The sequence below is a fragment of the Rhincodon typus genome, chromosome 34 (assembly GCF_021869965.1).
Source record: "Rhincodon typus isolate 14 chromosome 34, sRhiTyp1.1, whole genome shotgun sequence".
Lineage (NCBI taxonomy): Eukaryota > Metazoa > Chordata > Chondrichthyes > Orectolobiformes > Rhincodontidae > Rhincodon > Rhincodon typus.
Genome location: NC_063365.1, coordinates 14,936,606 through 14,956,219, shown reverse-complemented (window position 1 = coordinate 14,956,219; position 19,614 = coordinate 14,936,606). Strand labels below are relative to the sequence as shown.

General features: G+C 38.4%; 1 protein-coding gene across 1 annotated transcript in view; it reads left to right on the top strand.

Moving 5' to 3' along the window:
• The window catches only part of LOC109914542 (disks large homolog 5-like), a 50,637-nt gene extending 33,269 nt beyond the window's left edge, over positions 1 to 17,368 (top strand). The window contains exons 10-15 of the mRNA XM_048616190.1: positions 1,984 to 2,180; positions 2,491 to 2,634; positions 4,681 to 4,808; positions 7,426 to 7,535; positions 8,200 to 8,312; positions 15,451 to 17,368. Of these exons, the coding sequence (XP_048472147.1) occupies positions 1,984 to 2,180; positions 2,491 to 2,634; positions 4,681 to 4,808; positions 7,426 to 7,535; positions 8,200 to 8,312; positions 15,451 to 15,554 (796 nt within the window). The 3' untranslated portion in view covers positions 15,555 to 17,368. The remainder of the gene's footprint in view (positions 1 to 1,983; positions 2,181 to 2,490; positions 2,635 to 4,680; positions 4,809 to 7,425; positions 7,536 to 8,199; positions 8,313 to 15,450) is intronic.
• The last annotated feature ends 2,246 nt before the right edge of the window (positions 17,369 to 19,614 follow it).

The window sequence follows — 19,614 nt, the reverse complement described above, 5'->3', positions numbered from 1 at the left end:
CGTGTAAAAAAGCTTGGAGTTTTCCTTGATCCTATCTGCCAAGGTTTTCTCATGCCCCCTTATAGCTCTCCTAAACTCTTTCTTCAGCTCCTTCCTGGATAACTTGTATCCCTCTAGAGCCTTTTCCGTTCCTTACTTGCCTCACTATGAGGCAGCTGTGATAACCGCTCAGCCACCATGCCACCCACATCCCTCACATTCACTTTCCTGCCCTTTCCCCATGACCCTTGATTCCCTACTGATCAAGAATCTTATCTACCTAAGCCTTAAATATTCACAAGGACTCTGCCCCCAAACCTCTTTGTGGCAAGGAGTTCCAAAGGCTCTCAACCCTCTGGGAGAAGAACTTCCTCTTCATCTCAGTCTTAAATTGACGCCCCTTTATTCTGCGACTATGCTGTATGGTTCTTAAACTCTCCCATGAGGGGGAACGTTCTCCTAGAATTTACCCTGTCAAGGCCCAGAAAAATCCTATATGTCTCAATTAGATCCCCTGTCATTCTTCCAAGCTCCAGTGAGTATAGTCCCAACTTGTTCATGTTTTGCTCACAAGACAGTCCCTCCATACTGGAGATCATCCTGGTGCGCCTTTTCTAAATTTGCTCCAATGAAATAAAAAAGCTCCTTAAATATGGAGATCAAAACTGCTCACAGTACTCCAGATGTGGTCTCACCAGCACTTTCTACAGTTGCAATAAGACTTCCCTACTTTAATAATCCAATCCCCTTGAAATAAGGGCCAATTTTCTGTTAGATTTTCTGATTACATATTGCACCTCCGTGCTAGCTTTCTGTGTTTCGTGCACAAATTCCTTTTGGTTGCAGCTTTCTGCAGTTTTTTACACGCCAAATAATATTCTGTTCTTTCGTTCTCCCTCCTAAAAGTTCATTTTCCCACATTATACTCCATTGGCCGACATTTTGCCGCCTTACTTCACTTATCAATATCTCAGTGTAAGCTGATTGCATCCCTCTTGCAACTTGCCTTTCCACCTAGTTTTCTGTGCTCTGCAAATGTGGCTACAATCCATTCACTGCCTCGTCTAAGTCACTAATATATATTGATGATCTGTGGAACTTCACTGGTTACAAGTTACCAACCTAGAAAAGAACCCCTTATCCCCACTTGCTGTTTCCTATCTAATTAGCCAGTTCTCTATCCATGCCAAATAACTACCTCCAACACCATGGTTTCTTATTTTATGACTTAACGCTCAATGAGGTACCTTGTCGAATGCCTTCTGGAAGTCCAAATACAGCACATCTACTGTTTCCTTCTATCCAGTCTGGGTGATTTCCCTTTCATGAAGCCATATTGAATCTGGTTGATTAAATTTTGATTTTCCAAATGTGCTGTGATTACTTCCTTAATAATTGATATCAATGTTTTTCAAACAATAGATGTTAAGCTAATTAGCCTACAGTTACCCACTTTTTGCCTCCCTCCCATTTTGAATAGGGATATCAATTGGCAGTTTCCAGAGGAAATAGTCTATGGCTGTGGCGTATTCGACAAAATAATGTGTCAGCGTGTATCATTTTGTCACATACTTGCCTCTGAGTCAGTAGGTCTTGTGTTTAAGTCCTAATTCACAACTAGAACAATTCAAGGCAGTACTAACATTAATGCAGTACTAACATAACATTGTAGTGTCAGACTCTCTGTTGTCATGTTAAGCTGAAGTCCTATCTATCAGCTCAGCTAGACGACAGATATTTCATGGCACTTCTTTTTCAGAAATGCAGACAAGTTCTAATAGTATTCTGATGAAAATAAATCAAATAGTTATTTGTCACATTATGACTTGTTACACATTGCTGTGCTCAAATGGCTTTTTGCATTTTTGTATATCACAGCAGAGTTTATATGTTGAAATAATTCTTAGTGTATTTGACTGCCACTGCACACCCACTTCCTTACTGTTTAGAATTCTCATTTTATTTTTAACTATTGAATGCTGCTAAATTGTTCTATTCTGGCAGGATGGATCAGGAATTTTGCAGAAGACATAGTATGTCAGAAGTCAAGGATGAAAATGGCTCAGTGAAGACCCTGTCAGCAGCAGCCCGGAGATCGTTCTTCCGGCGAAATAAAAAACATAAACGGAATAACTCGAAAGATGGAAAGGAGATGTTGGCTCTTGATGCCATAAGCACTGATTCTATCCCTTTGTTGGAAGGTATTTTGTTAAATTTTTGTCAAGAGATGATCCCAGTTGAGTAACCAACTTTAAATGTTTATGATGGCTTATGTGAGATGTTAGTTATCTTGCCAAATGTATTAGGTGGAGTGAAGTGTAATCCGCTTTAAATCACTGATTGGAACCCTGATCAGCAATTCCCAAGGTTTAAGATTATCACAGGAATTACAAAGGATTATTTATCTCATTATTCTGATTTATTCATTAAAGACTGTTCTGATTTGTCAGTCATCTTTGCTATTTTGGATTTTTAAAGCGAGTGTATGTTCAAACTTATTTTCACTGATAGATTGTGGAAATTTGGCTTATCAAAGAGTGCAGAAAATAGAATGCACCTCACCGAGGCCTGTGCTTATTTTGGGACCATTAGTGGATGCTGTGAAGGACATGTTAGTTAAAGATTCCTCTGGAAAGTTCTGCAGATGTCCACTAGGTAAGTACAAATCTGTAGATTTGCTTTAATTTCAAATATATAATTGTGATTCTGTGATAATTGCTGCCTGTGTTTCTCCTTTATGAAATGGTAGGATTAAAAAAAACTTCTGAAATTAAGTACTTTATCTGCAATTAAAATGTCTCTGTTAATCTTAATCAGACTTCAAAGAATAGTTTCATAAATATAAACATAAGAGGAGCAGGAGTATGCCACTTGGCTCCTCTAACCTACTTTGTCATTCACTCAGATCATGACTGATACATTTACCTCACTTTCTTATGTACTCATAATAACCTTTCATCTCCTTACTGAGAATTTATCTACCTCTCCCATATAAATATTCGAGGGCTCTGGTTACATCACCTTTCAAAGGACAAAATTCAAAAGCCCTTCAACCTTCTGTGAGAGAAAAATAATTTATTGTCTTTCTCTTAAATGGGTCATCCCTTATTTTGAAACAGTAACCCCTAATTCTTGGTTCTCCCTGTAGGCGAAACATCCTTTCTACATGTGCCCTGTTATGGCCCCTCAGGATCTTATGTGTCCAAGCCACCTTTTACTCTTCTAAACTCCAGAGGATACAAGGCTGTCCTCAGAAGACACTCACACATTAGTCTTGTAAATTTTCTCTGGACCATGTCTAAGGCAATTACATACTTCCTTAAATAAGAGCACTAATACTGTACACAGCACCCCAGATATGATCTCACCAGTGCCCTGTATAACTGAATCACAAATACATACTTCTGTATTCAAGTCCCCTATAGTAAACAATAACATTCTATTAGCTTTTCTGATTGCAGTTATTCCTCCGTATCCACAAGGGTTCTGTTCCTGAGAACTGTCACAAATGATAAAATTTGAGAATGTGGAGCTCATTAAACAATAATTAAAAATCGCAGATAGGCAATTTTTGCCCATGGATGTTGATTTTCATTGTTACTTAATTTTTGGCGCACATAGGCGAATTTGTGATTCGTGATTTTGTGGATACAGAAGATTTTCTGTATTTGCTTACGTGCATACTAACCTTTTGTGATTCATTCACTAGGACAGTCAAACCCCCCTGCATCACAAACCTTTGCAATCTATCACCATTTAGATAATATGCTTCCTTTTTGATTCTTCTGCCAAAATGAACAATTTCACATTTTCCCATATTATACTCCATTTGGCAGATCTTTGCCCACTCATTTAACCTATCTATATCCTTCTGCTTATGTCTTCTACACAACTTACTTTCCTACCTAACTTGGTGTTATTTGCTCATTTAGCACCCTACCTTCTGTTCCAGCATCCAAATCATTTAAAATCGGAAAATGTTGAAGCCCAGCACTGATCCCTGTGGCACACCACTCATTGACATCTTTCCAACCAGAAAATGATCCATTTATTCTGATCCTCTGTTCCTACTCATTAGCCAATTTCCCATCCACGCCAGTGTGACTTCATTATCTAATTGAAAATATGTTCTTCTTTGGCAACAATGTGGGAGGTAGATAAACTTTGTTGAGGCAGAGGTTGAAATAAAAACAAAATGTGAGGAAAAACTCAACAGGTCTGGCAATATCGGATGGGGAGTTAGCATTTTAGGAGGTTCATGGAGGTTCAACCCATTTCAATTACTTTGTCAAATGGTATAGGCCATTTTTTTAACCCTCTGAAGATTCCCTTTAAAAGCCTCTTATTCATTATTTAACCTTGGTAAAGTGATACTTGTGAATTGCTGTTAATTACTAATCATAAAAGATCTTGCTTCAATTTTAAGTGTTGTTTTGATTTTTCAGGACTTAGCATTCTTTTTACTTCAGATGATTGCTTTAATTGGAGCATTCTTATGGAGGAATAATTAAAGTTTTCTGAACTGACTGTTGCATGCTTGCTTGGGTGTCCTGTTCAAAACAAGCAGTCAGATGTTAGTGAAGTCTAGTGAGCTGAAGACTGGATTACCTTCTGTAATGAGCAGTTGGAATTAGACATTCAGATAAAATTGATATGAAGACAGCTACTCCACATTCTAATTTGTGTTTGTTTTCTGTTTAGAGGTTATGAAAGCTTCGCAGCAGGCCATTGAGCGAGGAGTTGCAGACTATCTCTTCATTGATTACAAGAGGAGAAGTGGCCATTTTGATGTCACCACTGTTGCCTCCATTAAAGAAATAACCGAGAAGGTGCCTCTCGCTGCTCTTAATTTCTATGGTTTATATAATTTGATCATTTCTACTTCAGGTTACCAATGCCAACTGATTTTATCAGTTTAATCAAGTTACTTTATAACATTTCAAAAGTTGTAAGATCCCGGGGCATCTAGATTGATCCTAATCTCAATAGCAAGATTGTGAATTCTGATGAAGACAGCATTATTCCTGCTCGAGAGGCAAAAAAAAAAGTCCTGTTTACATAAGGTTATAGGAAAGTATATAACTAGAGCTTAAAATTAGAGGTGTGAAGAAAGATTTGAGAGGTGAGAGCTGTTTCCTTAGAACAGAGGAGGCTGAGAAGTGACTTAATAGTGGTCTATAAAATAATGAAGAACTTTGATAGAGTGGACAGGGAAAACCTGTTTACCAAAGCAGAGAGAAACCACAAATTTGAGGTGATTGGTAGACGGTTTAAAGGGGATACAAGGAAAATCTTTTTCACCTAGAGGGTGGTGGGTATCTGGAATTCACTGCTCCACTTTGTAGATGAGGCAGAAACACTCAACACATTTAAAAGGAATCTGGAGCAACACAGCAGGCCAGGCAGCATCAGACGTGTAGGAAAGTTGACGTTTTGGGTCGGGACCATTCCGAAACATCAACTTTCCTACTCCTCTGATGCAGCCTGGCCTACTGTGTTCCTCCAGCCCCACACCGTGTTATCTCTGACTCCAGCATCAGCAGTTCTTACTATCTCTGAAAGGAACCTGGATCTGCACCTGAAACTCTGTAACCTGCAAAGCTACAGATCAGGTGTTGATAAGTGGGATTAGAATGAGTGGTTAGTTTATTCAGCTGATGCAGACACAACAAGCTAAATGGCCTCTTTCTGTTCTGGGACTTTTCTACAGTTCTGTAGAAACCTACAGCTAGCATGCCTCTGGGTCTATGTCCAGATGTTGATGTTACAGGGGAGGTGATGGCCTAGTGGTATCATTGCTGGATTGTTAATCCAGATAGCTAGGTAATGTTCTGGGGACCTGGGTTCGAATAGCACCACAGCAGATGGTGGAATTTGAACTTAAAAAACAACTGGAATGAAGAATCTAATGATGTCCATGAAACCATTGTCGAATGTCAGAAAAACCAGTCTGGTTCACTAATGTCCTTTAGGGAATGAAACTGCTGTCCTTACCTGGTCTGGCCTAGAAGTTACTTCAGACTCACAGCAATGTGATTGACTCGTAACTGTTAGGGATGGGGCAATAAATGCTGGCCTAGTCAGTGACGCCGTCATCCCATAAATGAATCTTTAAAAAAAATTGCTGTTTTGCTCATTAATCACATTTTACGTAATTATACCAGTGTCTTTTCTAATTTGTGATAATGGACTCCTAGATACTAGCAGTACTTGCAAGGATTCCTTGGGAGAGCAGCATTATTTATAACTAATTCCACAGTGTTTACAAGCAAGCATTTTCATGAGAGATATAAAATACTGTCCTAGCAGAGCTTGAACCAGTGATGAAACTTAGCCCCTTGTTAGAAATGCACCTGCCTTGATATAAATGAATATCAGAATATTCCTGAAGACATGACACATTGATGTGCAATGTTTGATCATGTTGCTGCACCAGAATCATGATTCCTAAAGATATGATGAGGTGTAGGGCCTGTAAACCTTTTCATTTTGCAAATTTTTTTTGTCAACTCTCTTTTACTCAATTTCTTGTTAACTTTCCTATTTCAAATCACGATAGGTAGAAGAGAATTTCATCTTTGAACAATTCCTGTTCAAGACACAAGTGTAAATTGATAATAATTTGGCTGGGAAGGAAACGCATATTTGTTGGATAAGGGTGCTTATGTTGTAAAGCAATGATTATGATATTGAAAAGCAAAAATATGATGGCTTGTATTATGTAGTGAAGTTGTAATGTTGCTGCTGCTTATATCATGTAATCCGCAATATCACTTCTCTGTGACCACATAATTGTTCCTCAACGTTGCACCATAACATTTTGGCTGTTATGCAGAACACTTCAGAGCTTCATCTACATCATCTTGCTTGAAGTTTGACAGGTGCTGCAAACTCTGCATTGTCCTATGTTCAACATCTGTTTCTAATGAGTTTTTTTTATGAAGTTTAATAAGAGTGAGATTGCAGCTATGATTTAAATTGCCCAAAGGCATGAAGAAAAGGGAGAATATGCATTTATATAGCACCCACAAAGGATACCCCAAAACACTTCGCAATTGTTATAGATAAATGTGATAACCCACTTGCACAGAACAAAAGTCCTGTGAACATCAGTGAGGTCAATCCTCAGATAAAGTGCTTTAGTTACAGTTGAGTTATAACTGTTGGTCCCTGCTCTTTTTCAAGAAACGCCTTAAAATTCTTTTCTCTACTTGAGAGGACATATGGTGCCTTGGTTTAATAAATATTAGCAAGATGACAGTGTACCACTTCATCAGTATTACATTAAAGCGCCATTCTGGGTTATGTATTCAGGTCTTTGGAGTGGGCATTTATCCTGCGACTGTCTGACCAAGAGCTGACACCAGTACAGGTACTAGTTTGTTATAAAAAAATGACTAGCTGCCAGTAAGGTTGCTTTTCTTAATTTTTTGATTTTATTCATAGGACAGCCACTGCTTGCTTGATATTGCACCACATGCTATTGAGCGTCTACACCGAATACACATCTATCCAATCGTCATATTCATACGGTACAAAAACCTGAAACAAATCAAGTGAGTGAATTCAATTCATTAAAATGAATAAAGAGCTTTTCCTTCTTGATATATAATATGATTATATACAGAATAGCATGTAGTATCGGTAATTGATTGCTGTTGAGGAATGTATAAAAGTTCAAAAATATACAGTATCAACAAAAATATGATACAAATCGAAATGAGGGTATATGTGCACATTTCGAAGATTGAATAATGTGCATTCTTCTTGATGTTCAGGTGCATATAATAATGTCAGCTTTAGATTCTACATAATTTTCTGTTAAATGATCATGCAGTCCTGTTTTGTACCTTTTTTTTGGTTTATAATGTAAATGATGCAAAGCAGGAGAACCATGAGACACTCAGCCGGTCAGGCAACATCCATTTTGATGAAAGGTCATTTGACCTGCCACAGTAACATCTCAAATGCCTCCTGACCTGAGTATTTCCAACATTTTCTATTTATAATACAGAATATCATAGCATTCATTATTGTTTTCACGGAATAAAATAAACCATAGAAAATTACAAAGGCTATCAAAATATTTAATATAGGTAACGTGAGACACCAATAACTTAAATATTATTTGTTTATATGAATACACAAATGTCCCAGTCCTATTTAAGAATTCCATTAGACTGGTTTCAGCAAATTCTAATCGTTGTATTGCATTAACAGAGAGCAAAAGGATCCAGTATTTCTGCGGGATAAAGGTACACAAAAAAAACATTCCAAGGAACAGTTTGAGGCTGCTCAGAAGATTGAACAGGAGTACACCAAGTTTTTCACAGGTAAGGATCTGATGTCTTAGACTGCAAATCTTAATGTTGGCATTTTAACCTTTGCTTTGAAGGGGAGGGATTTGGTCTAAATGCATGATTACTGATTTGTTCATTTTTATTGGACAATCACAGTACAATCACAAGTAGTTAATCCAGTATCAAAGAATCTCTATTTAAAAACATAACTTGGAGTGGACCATTCAGCCTCCCAAAATCACCCTTCCGTTCAACAAAATCATAGCTGATCTGCTGCAGCCCTCAACTCCTGTTTAGTGCCAGCTTAGCACAGCCATCAACTCTCTTAGATTTCAAAAATCTATCTACCTCCTCTAAATAATTTCAATGATCTAGCTTCCACAACTCTCTGAGGTAGCAAATTTTAGACTTTTATTCTGGGAGAACCTCAGTTGCAGAATAACATGTAATACTTTGTCTACCTGTTCAAGATTCCGCCCCCACCCCATCCCCACTGATGTAGTTAATGCAGTGTTAAGGAATCTTTACATAAGAATGTTAGAAATGATGTGTTTCCTGTACAGGAATACCCAGGTCCTTCTGTGCTGCATCTTTTAGGAGCGTCTGTCCATTTAAATAATAGTCTCTGATTCTTCCGATCTTTCACACATTAATCTCAAGCTGCAAGGTTTTGTTCACTCACTCACTCAACCTGTCTGTACCCACTACAGATTGCTGTGCCCTCCCACCTATTTTTGTATCATCAGCAAATTTGAATGCATTATGTTTTTTTTTCTTTATTCATTCACGGGACGAGGGCGTCGCTGGCTAGGCAGCATTCATTGCCCATCCCTAATTGCCCAGAGGGTAGTTAAGGGTCAACCACATTGCCGAGGGTCTGGAGTCGCATGTAGTCCAGACCAGGTAAGGATGGCAGTTTCTTTCCCTAAGGGACATTAGTGAACTAGATGGGTTTTCTGACAATTGACACTGGATTCACAGTCATCATTAGATTGTTAATTCCAGATATTTATTGAATTCAAATTCCACCATCTGCTGTGGCGGTGTTCGAACCCACGTCCCCAGAACATTATCTGCGTCTCTGGATTAACAGTCCAGCGATAATACCACTAGGCCATTGTCTCCGCTGCTGCTTCCTCCAAGACATTTGTATCAACAGTAACAAATTGAGACGCTAAGACTGATATTTAATAAGAGACCCTGTCAAAGGTCTTACATAAATCAAAACAGACTGAGCCAGCAATGATTCTGCTGTCGAGAGAGTCAGACCAGGATGTGATCCTTGTGGAACTCTGCTAGTTATGTCGTTCCAACCTCAAAAAGACACATTAATTGCAATTTGCTTTCAATGTGTGTTAACCAATCCCCAATCTATACAATTCCATTACCCCCAATACTATGATCTCCTTTCTTGTGCAAATAGTCTGGAAACTATGCACCTGTGAGTCTGACATCGACAGTGGGTAAGTTGTTGGAGGTGATTCTGAAAGGTAGGATTTACGTGCATTTGGAGAGGCAAGGATTCATTAAGGATAGTCAACATGGTTTTGTGTGAGGGAGATCATTCTCTCAAACTTGACTGAGTTTTTTGAGGAAGTAACTGAGAAGATTGATGAGGGCAGAGTAGTAGACATTGTTTACATGGACTTTGGTAAGGCTTTTGACAAGGTTCTGCATGGTAGACTAATTAGTAAAGTTAGATCACGTGGGATTCGGAGAGCTTGCCACTTGGATGCAAAATTAGATTGTCGGTAGGAGTCAGAGGGTGGTGGTGGAGGGTTGTTTTCCAGACTGTGACCAACAGTGTTCCACAGTGATCGGTACTGAGTCCATTTTTGTTTCTCATTTATATAAATGATTTGGATGAGAATTTAGGAGACATGGTTAGTAAGTTTGCAGATGACACAAAAATTGGTTGTAAAATGGACAGTGAAGAAGGCTATCAAAGATTACACAGAGATCTTGATCAATTGGGTCAATGGGCTAAGGAGTGGCAGATGGAGTTTAATTTGGATAAATGCAAGGTATTGCATTTTGGCAAAACAAACAAGGCAGGACTTATACAATTAATGGTAGGGCTCTGGGTAGTGTTGTAGAACAGAGACCTAGAGGTTCAGGTTCATAATTCTTTGAAACTTGAGTCACATGTAGACTGGGTGGTTAAGAAGACATTTGGCACACTTGCCTTCATTGCTCAAACCTTGAGTATGGGAGTTGGGACATCATGTTGAGGTTGTACAAGACATGGTGAGGCCTCTTCTGGAGTACTGTGTACAGTTCTGGTTGCCCTGCTATAGGAAGGATATTATTAAGCTGGAGAGGTTCAGAAAAGATTTACCAGGAAGTTGCCCCAGGAATGGAGTGTTTGACTTATAAGGATAAGCTGGGACATTTTTCACTGAAGCCGAGGAGATTTGGGGTGACCTTATAGAGGTTAATGAAATAATGAGGGGCATAAAAAAGGTGAATAGCAAAGGTCTTTTCCCTAGGGTGGGGAAGTACAACTAAGGGGCATATTTTTAAGGTGAGAAAAGAAAGATTTAAAAAGGACATGAGAGGCCATTTTTTTTACACAGGGAATGGTTCGTATGTGGAATTAACTGCCAGAGGAAGTGGTAGCTGACGGTATGGTTGCAAAATTTTAAAGACATTTGGGTAAGCACATGAATAGGAAAGGTTTGAATTGAATGGACCAAAAGCAGACAAGTGGGACGAGGTTGGTTTGGGAACATGGTTGGTGTGGACTAGTTGGACTGAAGGATCTGTTTCCATGCTGTATGACTCAGTGTGGTACCTTATCAAATGCCTCAGAGAAATCTAAATACACTACATCTACCAGTTCTCCTTTATCAACTCTTGCTTGTTATATCCTCAAAGAACTCCAGCAAATTTGTCAAACATGATTTCAAACAGTTGACGCTGTTTGATTGCATTGAATCTTTCTAAATGTTCAACATTTTCTTAATGAACTTGGTGACAGATGTTAGGTGACCTGCCTTGCAGTTTCCTGCTTTCTGTCTTCCTCCCTTTTTGAACAGGGTTGTCACGTTAGTTGGAACCCTCCCTAATTCCAGAACTCACTAGATTATTTTGCCCATTTCCTCCACTGTCTCTGCAGTTATTCCTTTTAAAACCTTTGGAGACAAGCCTTCTTATCCAGATGACTTGTTTGTCTTTCATCCCATTGGCTTGATCCTAATGATAGAGACTGTTACAAGATCTTTTCTCATATTAACACCTTGCTCATTTGTTATCATTGGGGTGGTCCCAACTTTTAAACAGAGTCCTCTCGTTCTGGACTGATCCACAAGAGGAAACATCCTTTCCATGTCCACATTGTTGAGAGTATTGAGCATCTTGTGTACTTCGTCATCTTTCATCCTTCTAAATTCCAGTGGAAACAAGCTCGGCCTGTACAACCTTTCCTCATTCAACAACCCACATACAATGCCTGTTCGTGTCCACAACTCTTTAGAAATACAATACTGACTAAAGGACTGCAAGTGAGATTAGTCATTTAGATGATTGGACAATTGAGTTGCGATGCAAAATGATACCAAGAGTACGAGTTCTATTCCCGCACCGGCTGAGGTTATCATGAAGGACTCACCTTCTCAACTTTGTCAGAAGTATGATGAGCCTCAGGTTAAACTCACCACTAGCCTTCCCCCTCTAATAAGAGAGCATCCTTTTGATCCTCTGGGACTATGATGGCTTTATCTTTTTACTTTTTAGTTGTTGCATGTTTGTAAATGTGACCTGCTCCCTTCTTTCTTAATCTCTAATGACACTTGATCTCAGTTCTGGTTACCGGCCACTTCTGTTTGTTCATTTTGTCTTCTGAATCCTTTCTTTTTTTAAAACTATACTACACAATATACTTGACAAAATCTAAAATTAAGGGTAATCTATCTGTCTAGCACCATTGTCACAGGATGAAACATTGTTCATGGAAAGATTAAATAGAATGGAGATATCATTTTGATAAAAATGAGTGTATTGCAAAAGAAGATCAAAATTCTAACATGTCTGAAATCAAGGACATTAGTTTCTTCCAGTACAGTGAGATCATTACTTGCTGTAAGTAAACAGAAAGAAAAGCTAAGTGAAATATCCTATCTTCATGTAATGAATCATTAGAAAATCTAAGGGCCCCTTGTCTGTCAGTTTTGTGTTGCATTTGATACTCATTTTTATTTAAGCTGCTCAACACCGATCCATGCACCAGCTGAACTCCTGCTTGTGGTGTGCTCCATTTCAAGGATTGAAATTAAGTTCTAAAACATTTAATGTTATTGATTTTGTTTCACTTTTGTTTTTTGTTGCTTTTCCAGGAGTACTTTTGCCTCACTGGCTGCTTGTTGAGTGCTAGCAATTTTATACCAGTAGGTGGCAACGTCCATCATTCTACTCCAAATTTCCAACTACAGTAAATAACTGTAGAATATCTATCTTCATTCTAAAAATGCCTTTGAGATTTAGATTGACTGCAGGTATTAGATGTTGCCTTCATAAAAGTTGAATGAAGACAATATAAAATATTTAATCAGTAATGATTTTTGTTGGTGTCAGTGGTTAGAAAGTCAAAGAGTACCATATTAACTTGAGGATGCATAGCCTTAAGTTGTTTAATATTTTTATGCATAAATGTGTAATGCATCCTGCTGTGATATTGAAAGTAATTTCAACATTCACTCCCTCCGTCACTAATGCATAGTGGTAGCAGTGAGTAATATCTATTATATACACTGCAGTAACAGATTAAGCCTGTTTTCACAGTACCTTCCGAACCCACAACCTCTAGCACCCAGAAAAATAAGGGCAGCAGATACATGGGAACACTAGCACCTGCAAATACCCCACCAGGCCACTTACCATCCTGACCTGGAACTGTATTGCTGTTCCTGCACAGTTACTAGGTCAAAATCTTGGAAGTCCTGAACAGCACAGTGGGCGTCCTACATGCCAAAAAGCTGCGGGTTTTCAAGAAGATAGCTCAGCACCTCTTTGTCCAGGAAAATTAGGGAAGAGCAATAAATACTACAACAGCAGCACCCACAACCCATGATTTCTTCTTAAAATTGCACTGTGCAAACATGATGTGGTTTACTGTGCTTAGCTGAAGAGCATTTCAATATCATGAGAGAATTAAGTCTGTTCTCAAGCAGTGTATCATGGTGTGATGATACTACAGCACTTCTCAATGAAGCTTTCACTTTCTGATTTTTCAAGTTTTCATCTGTAGCAATGAACTCTCGTTGAAATATTTTGCTCTGCATGAAAATGTTCTAACAGATTTAATGTATTTTTCTACCTTTTTTTTAGGAGCGGCATTGGCCTCGTGGTATTATCACTAGACTGTTAATCCAGAGATGCAGGTAGTGTTCTGGGGACCTGGGTTTGAATCCCACCATGGCAGGTGGTGAAGTTTAACTTCAATAAAAATCTGGAATTAACAGTCTAATGATGACCTTGAAACCATTGTCGATTATCAGGAAAAACTAATCTGGTTCACTAATGTCCTTTAGGGAAATAAACTGCTGGTCTTACCTGGTCTGGTCTACATGTGATTCAGACCCATAGTCAGTATGGTTGACTCTTAACTGCCCTCTGGGTAATTAGGGATGGGCAATTAATGGACACCTGCATCCCAGGAATGAACATTTTTAAAAAAAAAGAGATAAAAAGTATACGAATATTCTGCAAATATGCTGTCTATCACGTAAACACCATATGTTCGATATTGTGAAGACCCTGTAGTTGTAGGAAACTCCATGATTTTCTCTCATATCTGTTGAATTAAAATAGGTAGATTCAGGGCTTATCTTGGGATGCCTGAACTTGTCGTTGTATTAAAAAGAAAAAGAAATCGGCATAAGAATTGGAATAAATGCATACTATTTGCACTCAAATTTTATTCTGTCCTTTGCTTCTCCTAGGAACAAAATAATTTCAAGAACAGCTAAAACGTTAATCACCTGACTAACATTCCATAAGGAGAGTTATTTAATAGCTGGTGCTAAAAATGAAGTATGCACAATATTAGTAAAAGCAAAGTACTACAGATGTTGAAAATCTGAAATAAAATAAATTGTCCTTCCAGTTGCTTTCCGTTCTACAAAACCACCATGCTCCCATGATAACATTTTCATCCTTGGCTTACTGTTGTGTGCTAGTGAAGTTCAACGCAAGCTGTAGGAACAACACCTCATGTTCTACTTTGGCACTTTACAACTTATAGGATACAATATTGAATTCCACAACTTCAGAGAATAATCTCTGTTCTCCATTTCTCTTACATCCCTTACCCTCCTTTGGCTACGTCTAACTGATAGGAGCCGTTGGCTTTGACTATCCTGGGGTTGTGAAGAGGAACTCTGTTTCTCTTGCTGTCCATTGTCCAGCTGTCTGTATGAAGTTTGGATGAAAATGTTATCAGGCTCAATAGTTGGATGGTAAAATTGACTGAAAATAGTGGCTAATTCCTACATGGTGAAAGGACCATATGAGTATATGAGTAAGGTAACATCCCAGCCTCACCAGATGAATCAAAAACAGAAATTGCTGGAAAAGTTCAGTAGGTCTGGCGGCATCTGTGGAGAGAAATCAGAGTTAATGTTTTTGGCCAGGTGACCCGTCCTAACGGGACGGGTCACTGGATCCGAAACGTTAACTCTGATTTCTCTCCACAAATGCTATCAAAGCTGCTCAGCTTTTCCAGCAATTTATGTTTCTGTTTCTGATTTACAACATCCGCAGTTCTTTCGATTTTTGTTTCATCGCCTTCGGAAGACGAGCCAAAATAGGAGAAAATTGGAGGGCGAAAAGATCGGATAATAATTTTGCTATTAAATACATGTTATATTGATGTATTTATTATTTGGTTTTAGAAAATAGTTTTCCTCGCGTCATTTATTTTCCATTGTTAGATCCCTTTCAATATAAATATAAAATAGGGAAGATATCATCACATGGCTTAAAGATGTGTAATATTGATGAGTGATAGGCAGCATTATAATACCCCAGTCGAAAGTAAAGGTTTTGAATGTTTTATCCTTGTGATTATGTCTGGAAATCCTAACCTGTCATTGGTTTGCACTTTTTGATATCAAAGAAACACTATAAAATGACAGTCGCTTTCTAATTATTAATCATCTCTGTCACTTTGCAGGTATTGTCCAGGGCGGCAGCCTGCCCTACATTTGCACTCAGATCATGACAATTGTTGATCAAGAACAAAACAAAGTCTTGTGGATTCCAGCTGGAACACTCTAGGACCGCACTTGGGTAGCTCAAACTTGCTTTGTTATAAAGGTGTAAAAGCTGACAATTGCCATATTGAGTACATATTGGAACAGTCTGAAGATTGCAAATTACACAGAACAGGCAATGTACTTATAGTGAATGAAAATGAATCTCATTCTGAGGGTGTTGGATAAATACTTTTAAATAGGTTGCTACACATTGACCTGACATCTGCTGTACTCTGGCAATGTTAGAAAAACACCCTCCAAATTGGATATATCCAGGATTGATTTTAAAATATTTTATTCTACCTTATCTCTCCACTCCCCCGAATAAAAATTTGAAATAAAAGTGTTGCTGCAATTAAAATTTAGAACACATGTTTACAAGTAATATTTCCTGAGTATTTGTTTTAAATGTTTACTTGAATGTTTATATCCTTATTTCTTATTCTTTGTATTTTGGATAAGACAACTCTTCTAAATGGGGTGAAGTTTGTGCATGCATACAGGCGTGTTTAGCTGGTTACATGCTCGCGTCTTGTGATTCTACTGGCAGATTAAACCTAATAAAATTGGTACAGAGTGATCATGTAAGTGGGAAAAGATATTGTGATTGGTACTGTTTGGAGTGGATTATGAATTTTTATGCACTCCTGTAAAGGGCAGACCACTGCATTAATTTTTTTTGTCTGTTGAAAATATATTTTTCTGCATGGATCTTGATATTTAAGCAGCATAATGTATCTGATCATATTGTATAAACTAATACCTTAATTGTTGGGCCTAATGATATGTAGCAAGGGGTAAAGAGCTATTAGCTAGGCCTGGCATGCTGATATGACACTTTCTAAAAGCTGTAAATATTGAAGAAACTCATCTTGGTGCAATTTTGCAGTATATGTTGAGCATTTTTGTTTTTAATTGAGTGTGTAGCAGTCAGATTTATTTAACTTTGAAACACTATTTCCCTTGCTTGGAGTTTTGTCTAAGTAAATGTAGTTTTGAGGCACAGTAAATAATTGTAGAGTTGCCACTGTCTGGAAATTGGTCATTGAGTCTGCAATGCAATGTCTATGTTATGTTCTCCACCCCCAAACCCTACTCCCGCCACCCCCACCCCCCACCGCCCCCCAGTACATTGTGCCAAATTGTCAACATTAATATCCTCTGTTTTCACATTGCACTTGTGAATCCTGTGTGCCTAACACAGGATTGCTTTTGGTCCTCCAGTTTGTGTCATTTTTTAAATGTAGTTTCCTACTGTACCTACAGTCTTCAATGCATAAAGAAATACAAGACTGTTCCTTACATTTCATTAATTGCCTGGTGCATGAGAGCCTTTCATATGTTCAACAAAACTGCTCACTTTTGAGTTCTATAGTGAAAAGGGATGTTTTTAAAGAACAAAAGGTTGTTCTACATTTTAACAACTTGATTTTCTTTTTAACAAACACTTTTTAAATTAGAATTAGTGCCAGAAGTAGCATTGGGCCAGGTTATTCAATTGACTTCACATACTGCAGACATGTAGAACAATTCAATTATTTTCTATAACAGCCTGACCTCGCAGTGAGGAAGTTTCCCTTTTACATTCAAAGTGCCCAATCTTACTGTTGGACTTTTCATTTTGGCTCAATATGTAAATCCAACTGATCCAGTGATTTGATCCCTACGCACCTACTGCCAATGTAAGTTGTTGCAGGGCTCAGTCAGAGTGTGACAGAAATGGTACAGAGCAAGCAGGTACTGATTTTTTTTCTGTGCTGAAAGAAGAATGTTACTTTGTATCAAATGTAAAGCAATTGATTAGTACAAGAATAAAGGTCAATTTCTGATATCCAACATGTGTGTTTGTTCCAATATCCATTTTGTTTGAAACTAACTTGGTGAAATCTAGGTAAGCAGCTTGAGTTTAGAAATGTTTTTTTACCCTAATTTGCTTGGGCCTCCATATGGTTTCTTCCAAGCTACTAGAGACCGCTATCCAGCCCCTCGAGTCTGTTCTGTCATTCAGTGAGATCACGGGTCATCTGCATTAGATCCACGCAGATCCCATTCCTAACCTTACCCGCCATTCCATTATATTCAGTTCTCCTCTCAAACAGAAATCTTGTCAATCTTTCTTATTTTCTTGTTCTTTCTTGTTTCTTGTTCTCCACCCCCAAACCCTACTCCCGCCCCCCTTCCCCCCCCCCCCCCCCCCCCCCCAAAGTACATTGTGCCAAATTGTCAACATTAATATCCTCTGTTTTCACATTGCACTTGTGAATCCTGTGTGCCTAACACAGGACTGCTTTTGATCCTCCAGTTTGTGTCATTTTTTAAATGTAGTTTCAGTTGACCCGATCCCAACAATATTTTGGGCAAGAAAAAGAGGATGTGCAAATGAGAGTTTTCCCATACTTTTGAAGTTTCTTTGAACCAGGGATTATTTCTGTGGAGGCAAACAAAATTCAAAAAGGTTAATAAATCAGAACTAGAAATTTATGCCCCCCCCCCCTTTTGAGCTGATGAGAGTAAAATCCCTGATGAGATCATTAGAATTTCTTTTTTTCATTCTCAGGATGAAGACAACATGAGAAAGGCTGCTTGATCTAATCTTTAGACAGTAACACCAAGGATATGTTGTAGGATTTAAGACTACAGATATTAGTAGTCAATATTTCATTGTAAAAGTTAGCTAATTAAACACAAACATATGATGTAGTGCTGATCAATCTTTGTTGCTTCAAACAGATTGAACCTAACAAAAGAAAACTTGCCTTTTGTGACGTTGTCACAGCAGGAAAAATGCAGCCTAGTCAACATGAGCATCACACTATAAAGTCATGAAAATCAAACAGGTGAACCAACAGTGACAAGAAACATCAAATCTTCACTATTAGCCCTGTATCTGTTGATACCTATCTCACTTCTTTTGTAGTATGACCACCTCGCACCAAGTGTCAATTTGCTGAGTAAGCACCAAATAGTCAGTGAAGAAACAACCCCAGGAATTGCTTATCTCCCTCCCCCTTTCAGCGTGGTTCTGAGAATCCAATGAAGCTGCAAAATATCAGTATTTCTGACTGCCCTATAAACGCTGAAAAACTAAACTGTGGGCACTTTCCAAACTCATGGATCCATCTTGATTATGATTTGAACTGAATATTTTCCATCGGTCTGTAGCTGACAGCAATTTGATTTTGTTGACAAGAAACACTTTGGATTGTGAAAAATCATCAGATTTTCTCCTTTGTTTTCAGACTCTGGTCCAATAGTGTTTTTATTCTTTTTTGCCCTTCTCTTTGCAAGTACTGTTGCATTTTGTATGTGTGTGTGTGTTTGGGAATGTAGTTCTAATTCTAGTTTATTGCTCAGATGTTAATCAGTATTTGCCACTTGTTTTAAAAGCAAGGTTTATTTTATAATAGATAGATAATTTTGAGCAATGATGAGATGCCAATTCTGCCTATCCTTCAACCAAGTTTTAGTCACAGCTATGATATCATACTCCCACATGCCTTTGCCTCACACCCAGAAAAATCCTGTTTTTTTTATCATAGCCTGAGTCCCACACAGGTTGGCCAGTGTTTTGTTTGCTCCTTTGCAAAGAACCTGACCTGACCTCACCTCTTCTCTCAATGAAGCTAACTGCTGGTTAAAGGCCCTCACCTTGCCTGCTCCTCTATTTATCACCTAATAGTTCCTTGTGTCCCTATGTCCTGCTTTGAAATTTTTGTCCTTATATTGTTTACCTGGACTAAGGAGTTAGCTAAAGAAGTTTGTTTTACATACCAGAGAGAAGAGAGCAGGTGTTTGTTCAACATTGTTGTCTGTAAAATGCACATGATAGTTGTTTTTGTTGCTAGCTGCTGGAAATGCTGATCCAGAGTGTCATGGATTGGCCTGTTTGGAACTGAAGCACTTCCGTAGCACTTGGCCTAACAGTTCAGGAGAGGAGCAGACAGGACCTGTTGACCTGGAATGCTGTAAAGCTTATAAAAGACCCCAAAGCAACTGTGGTGAGGCTAAAGTACAGTGTGAAATGGCATGGTCTTGTCACAAATATAGAGGTCACAAAATGCATCCTCGAAAGTTTTAGATCA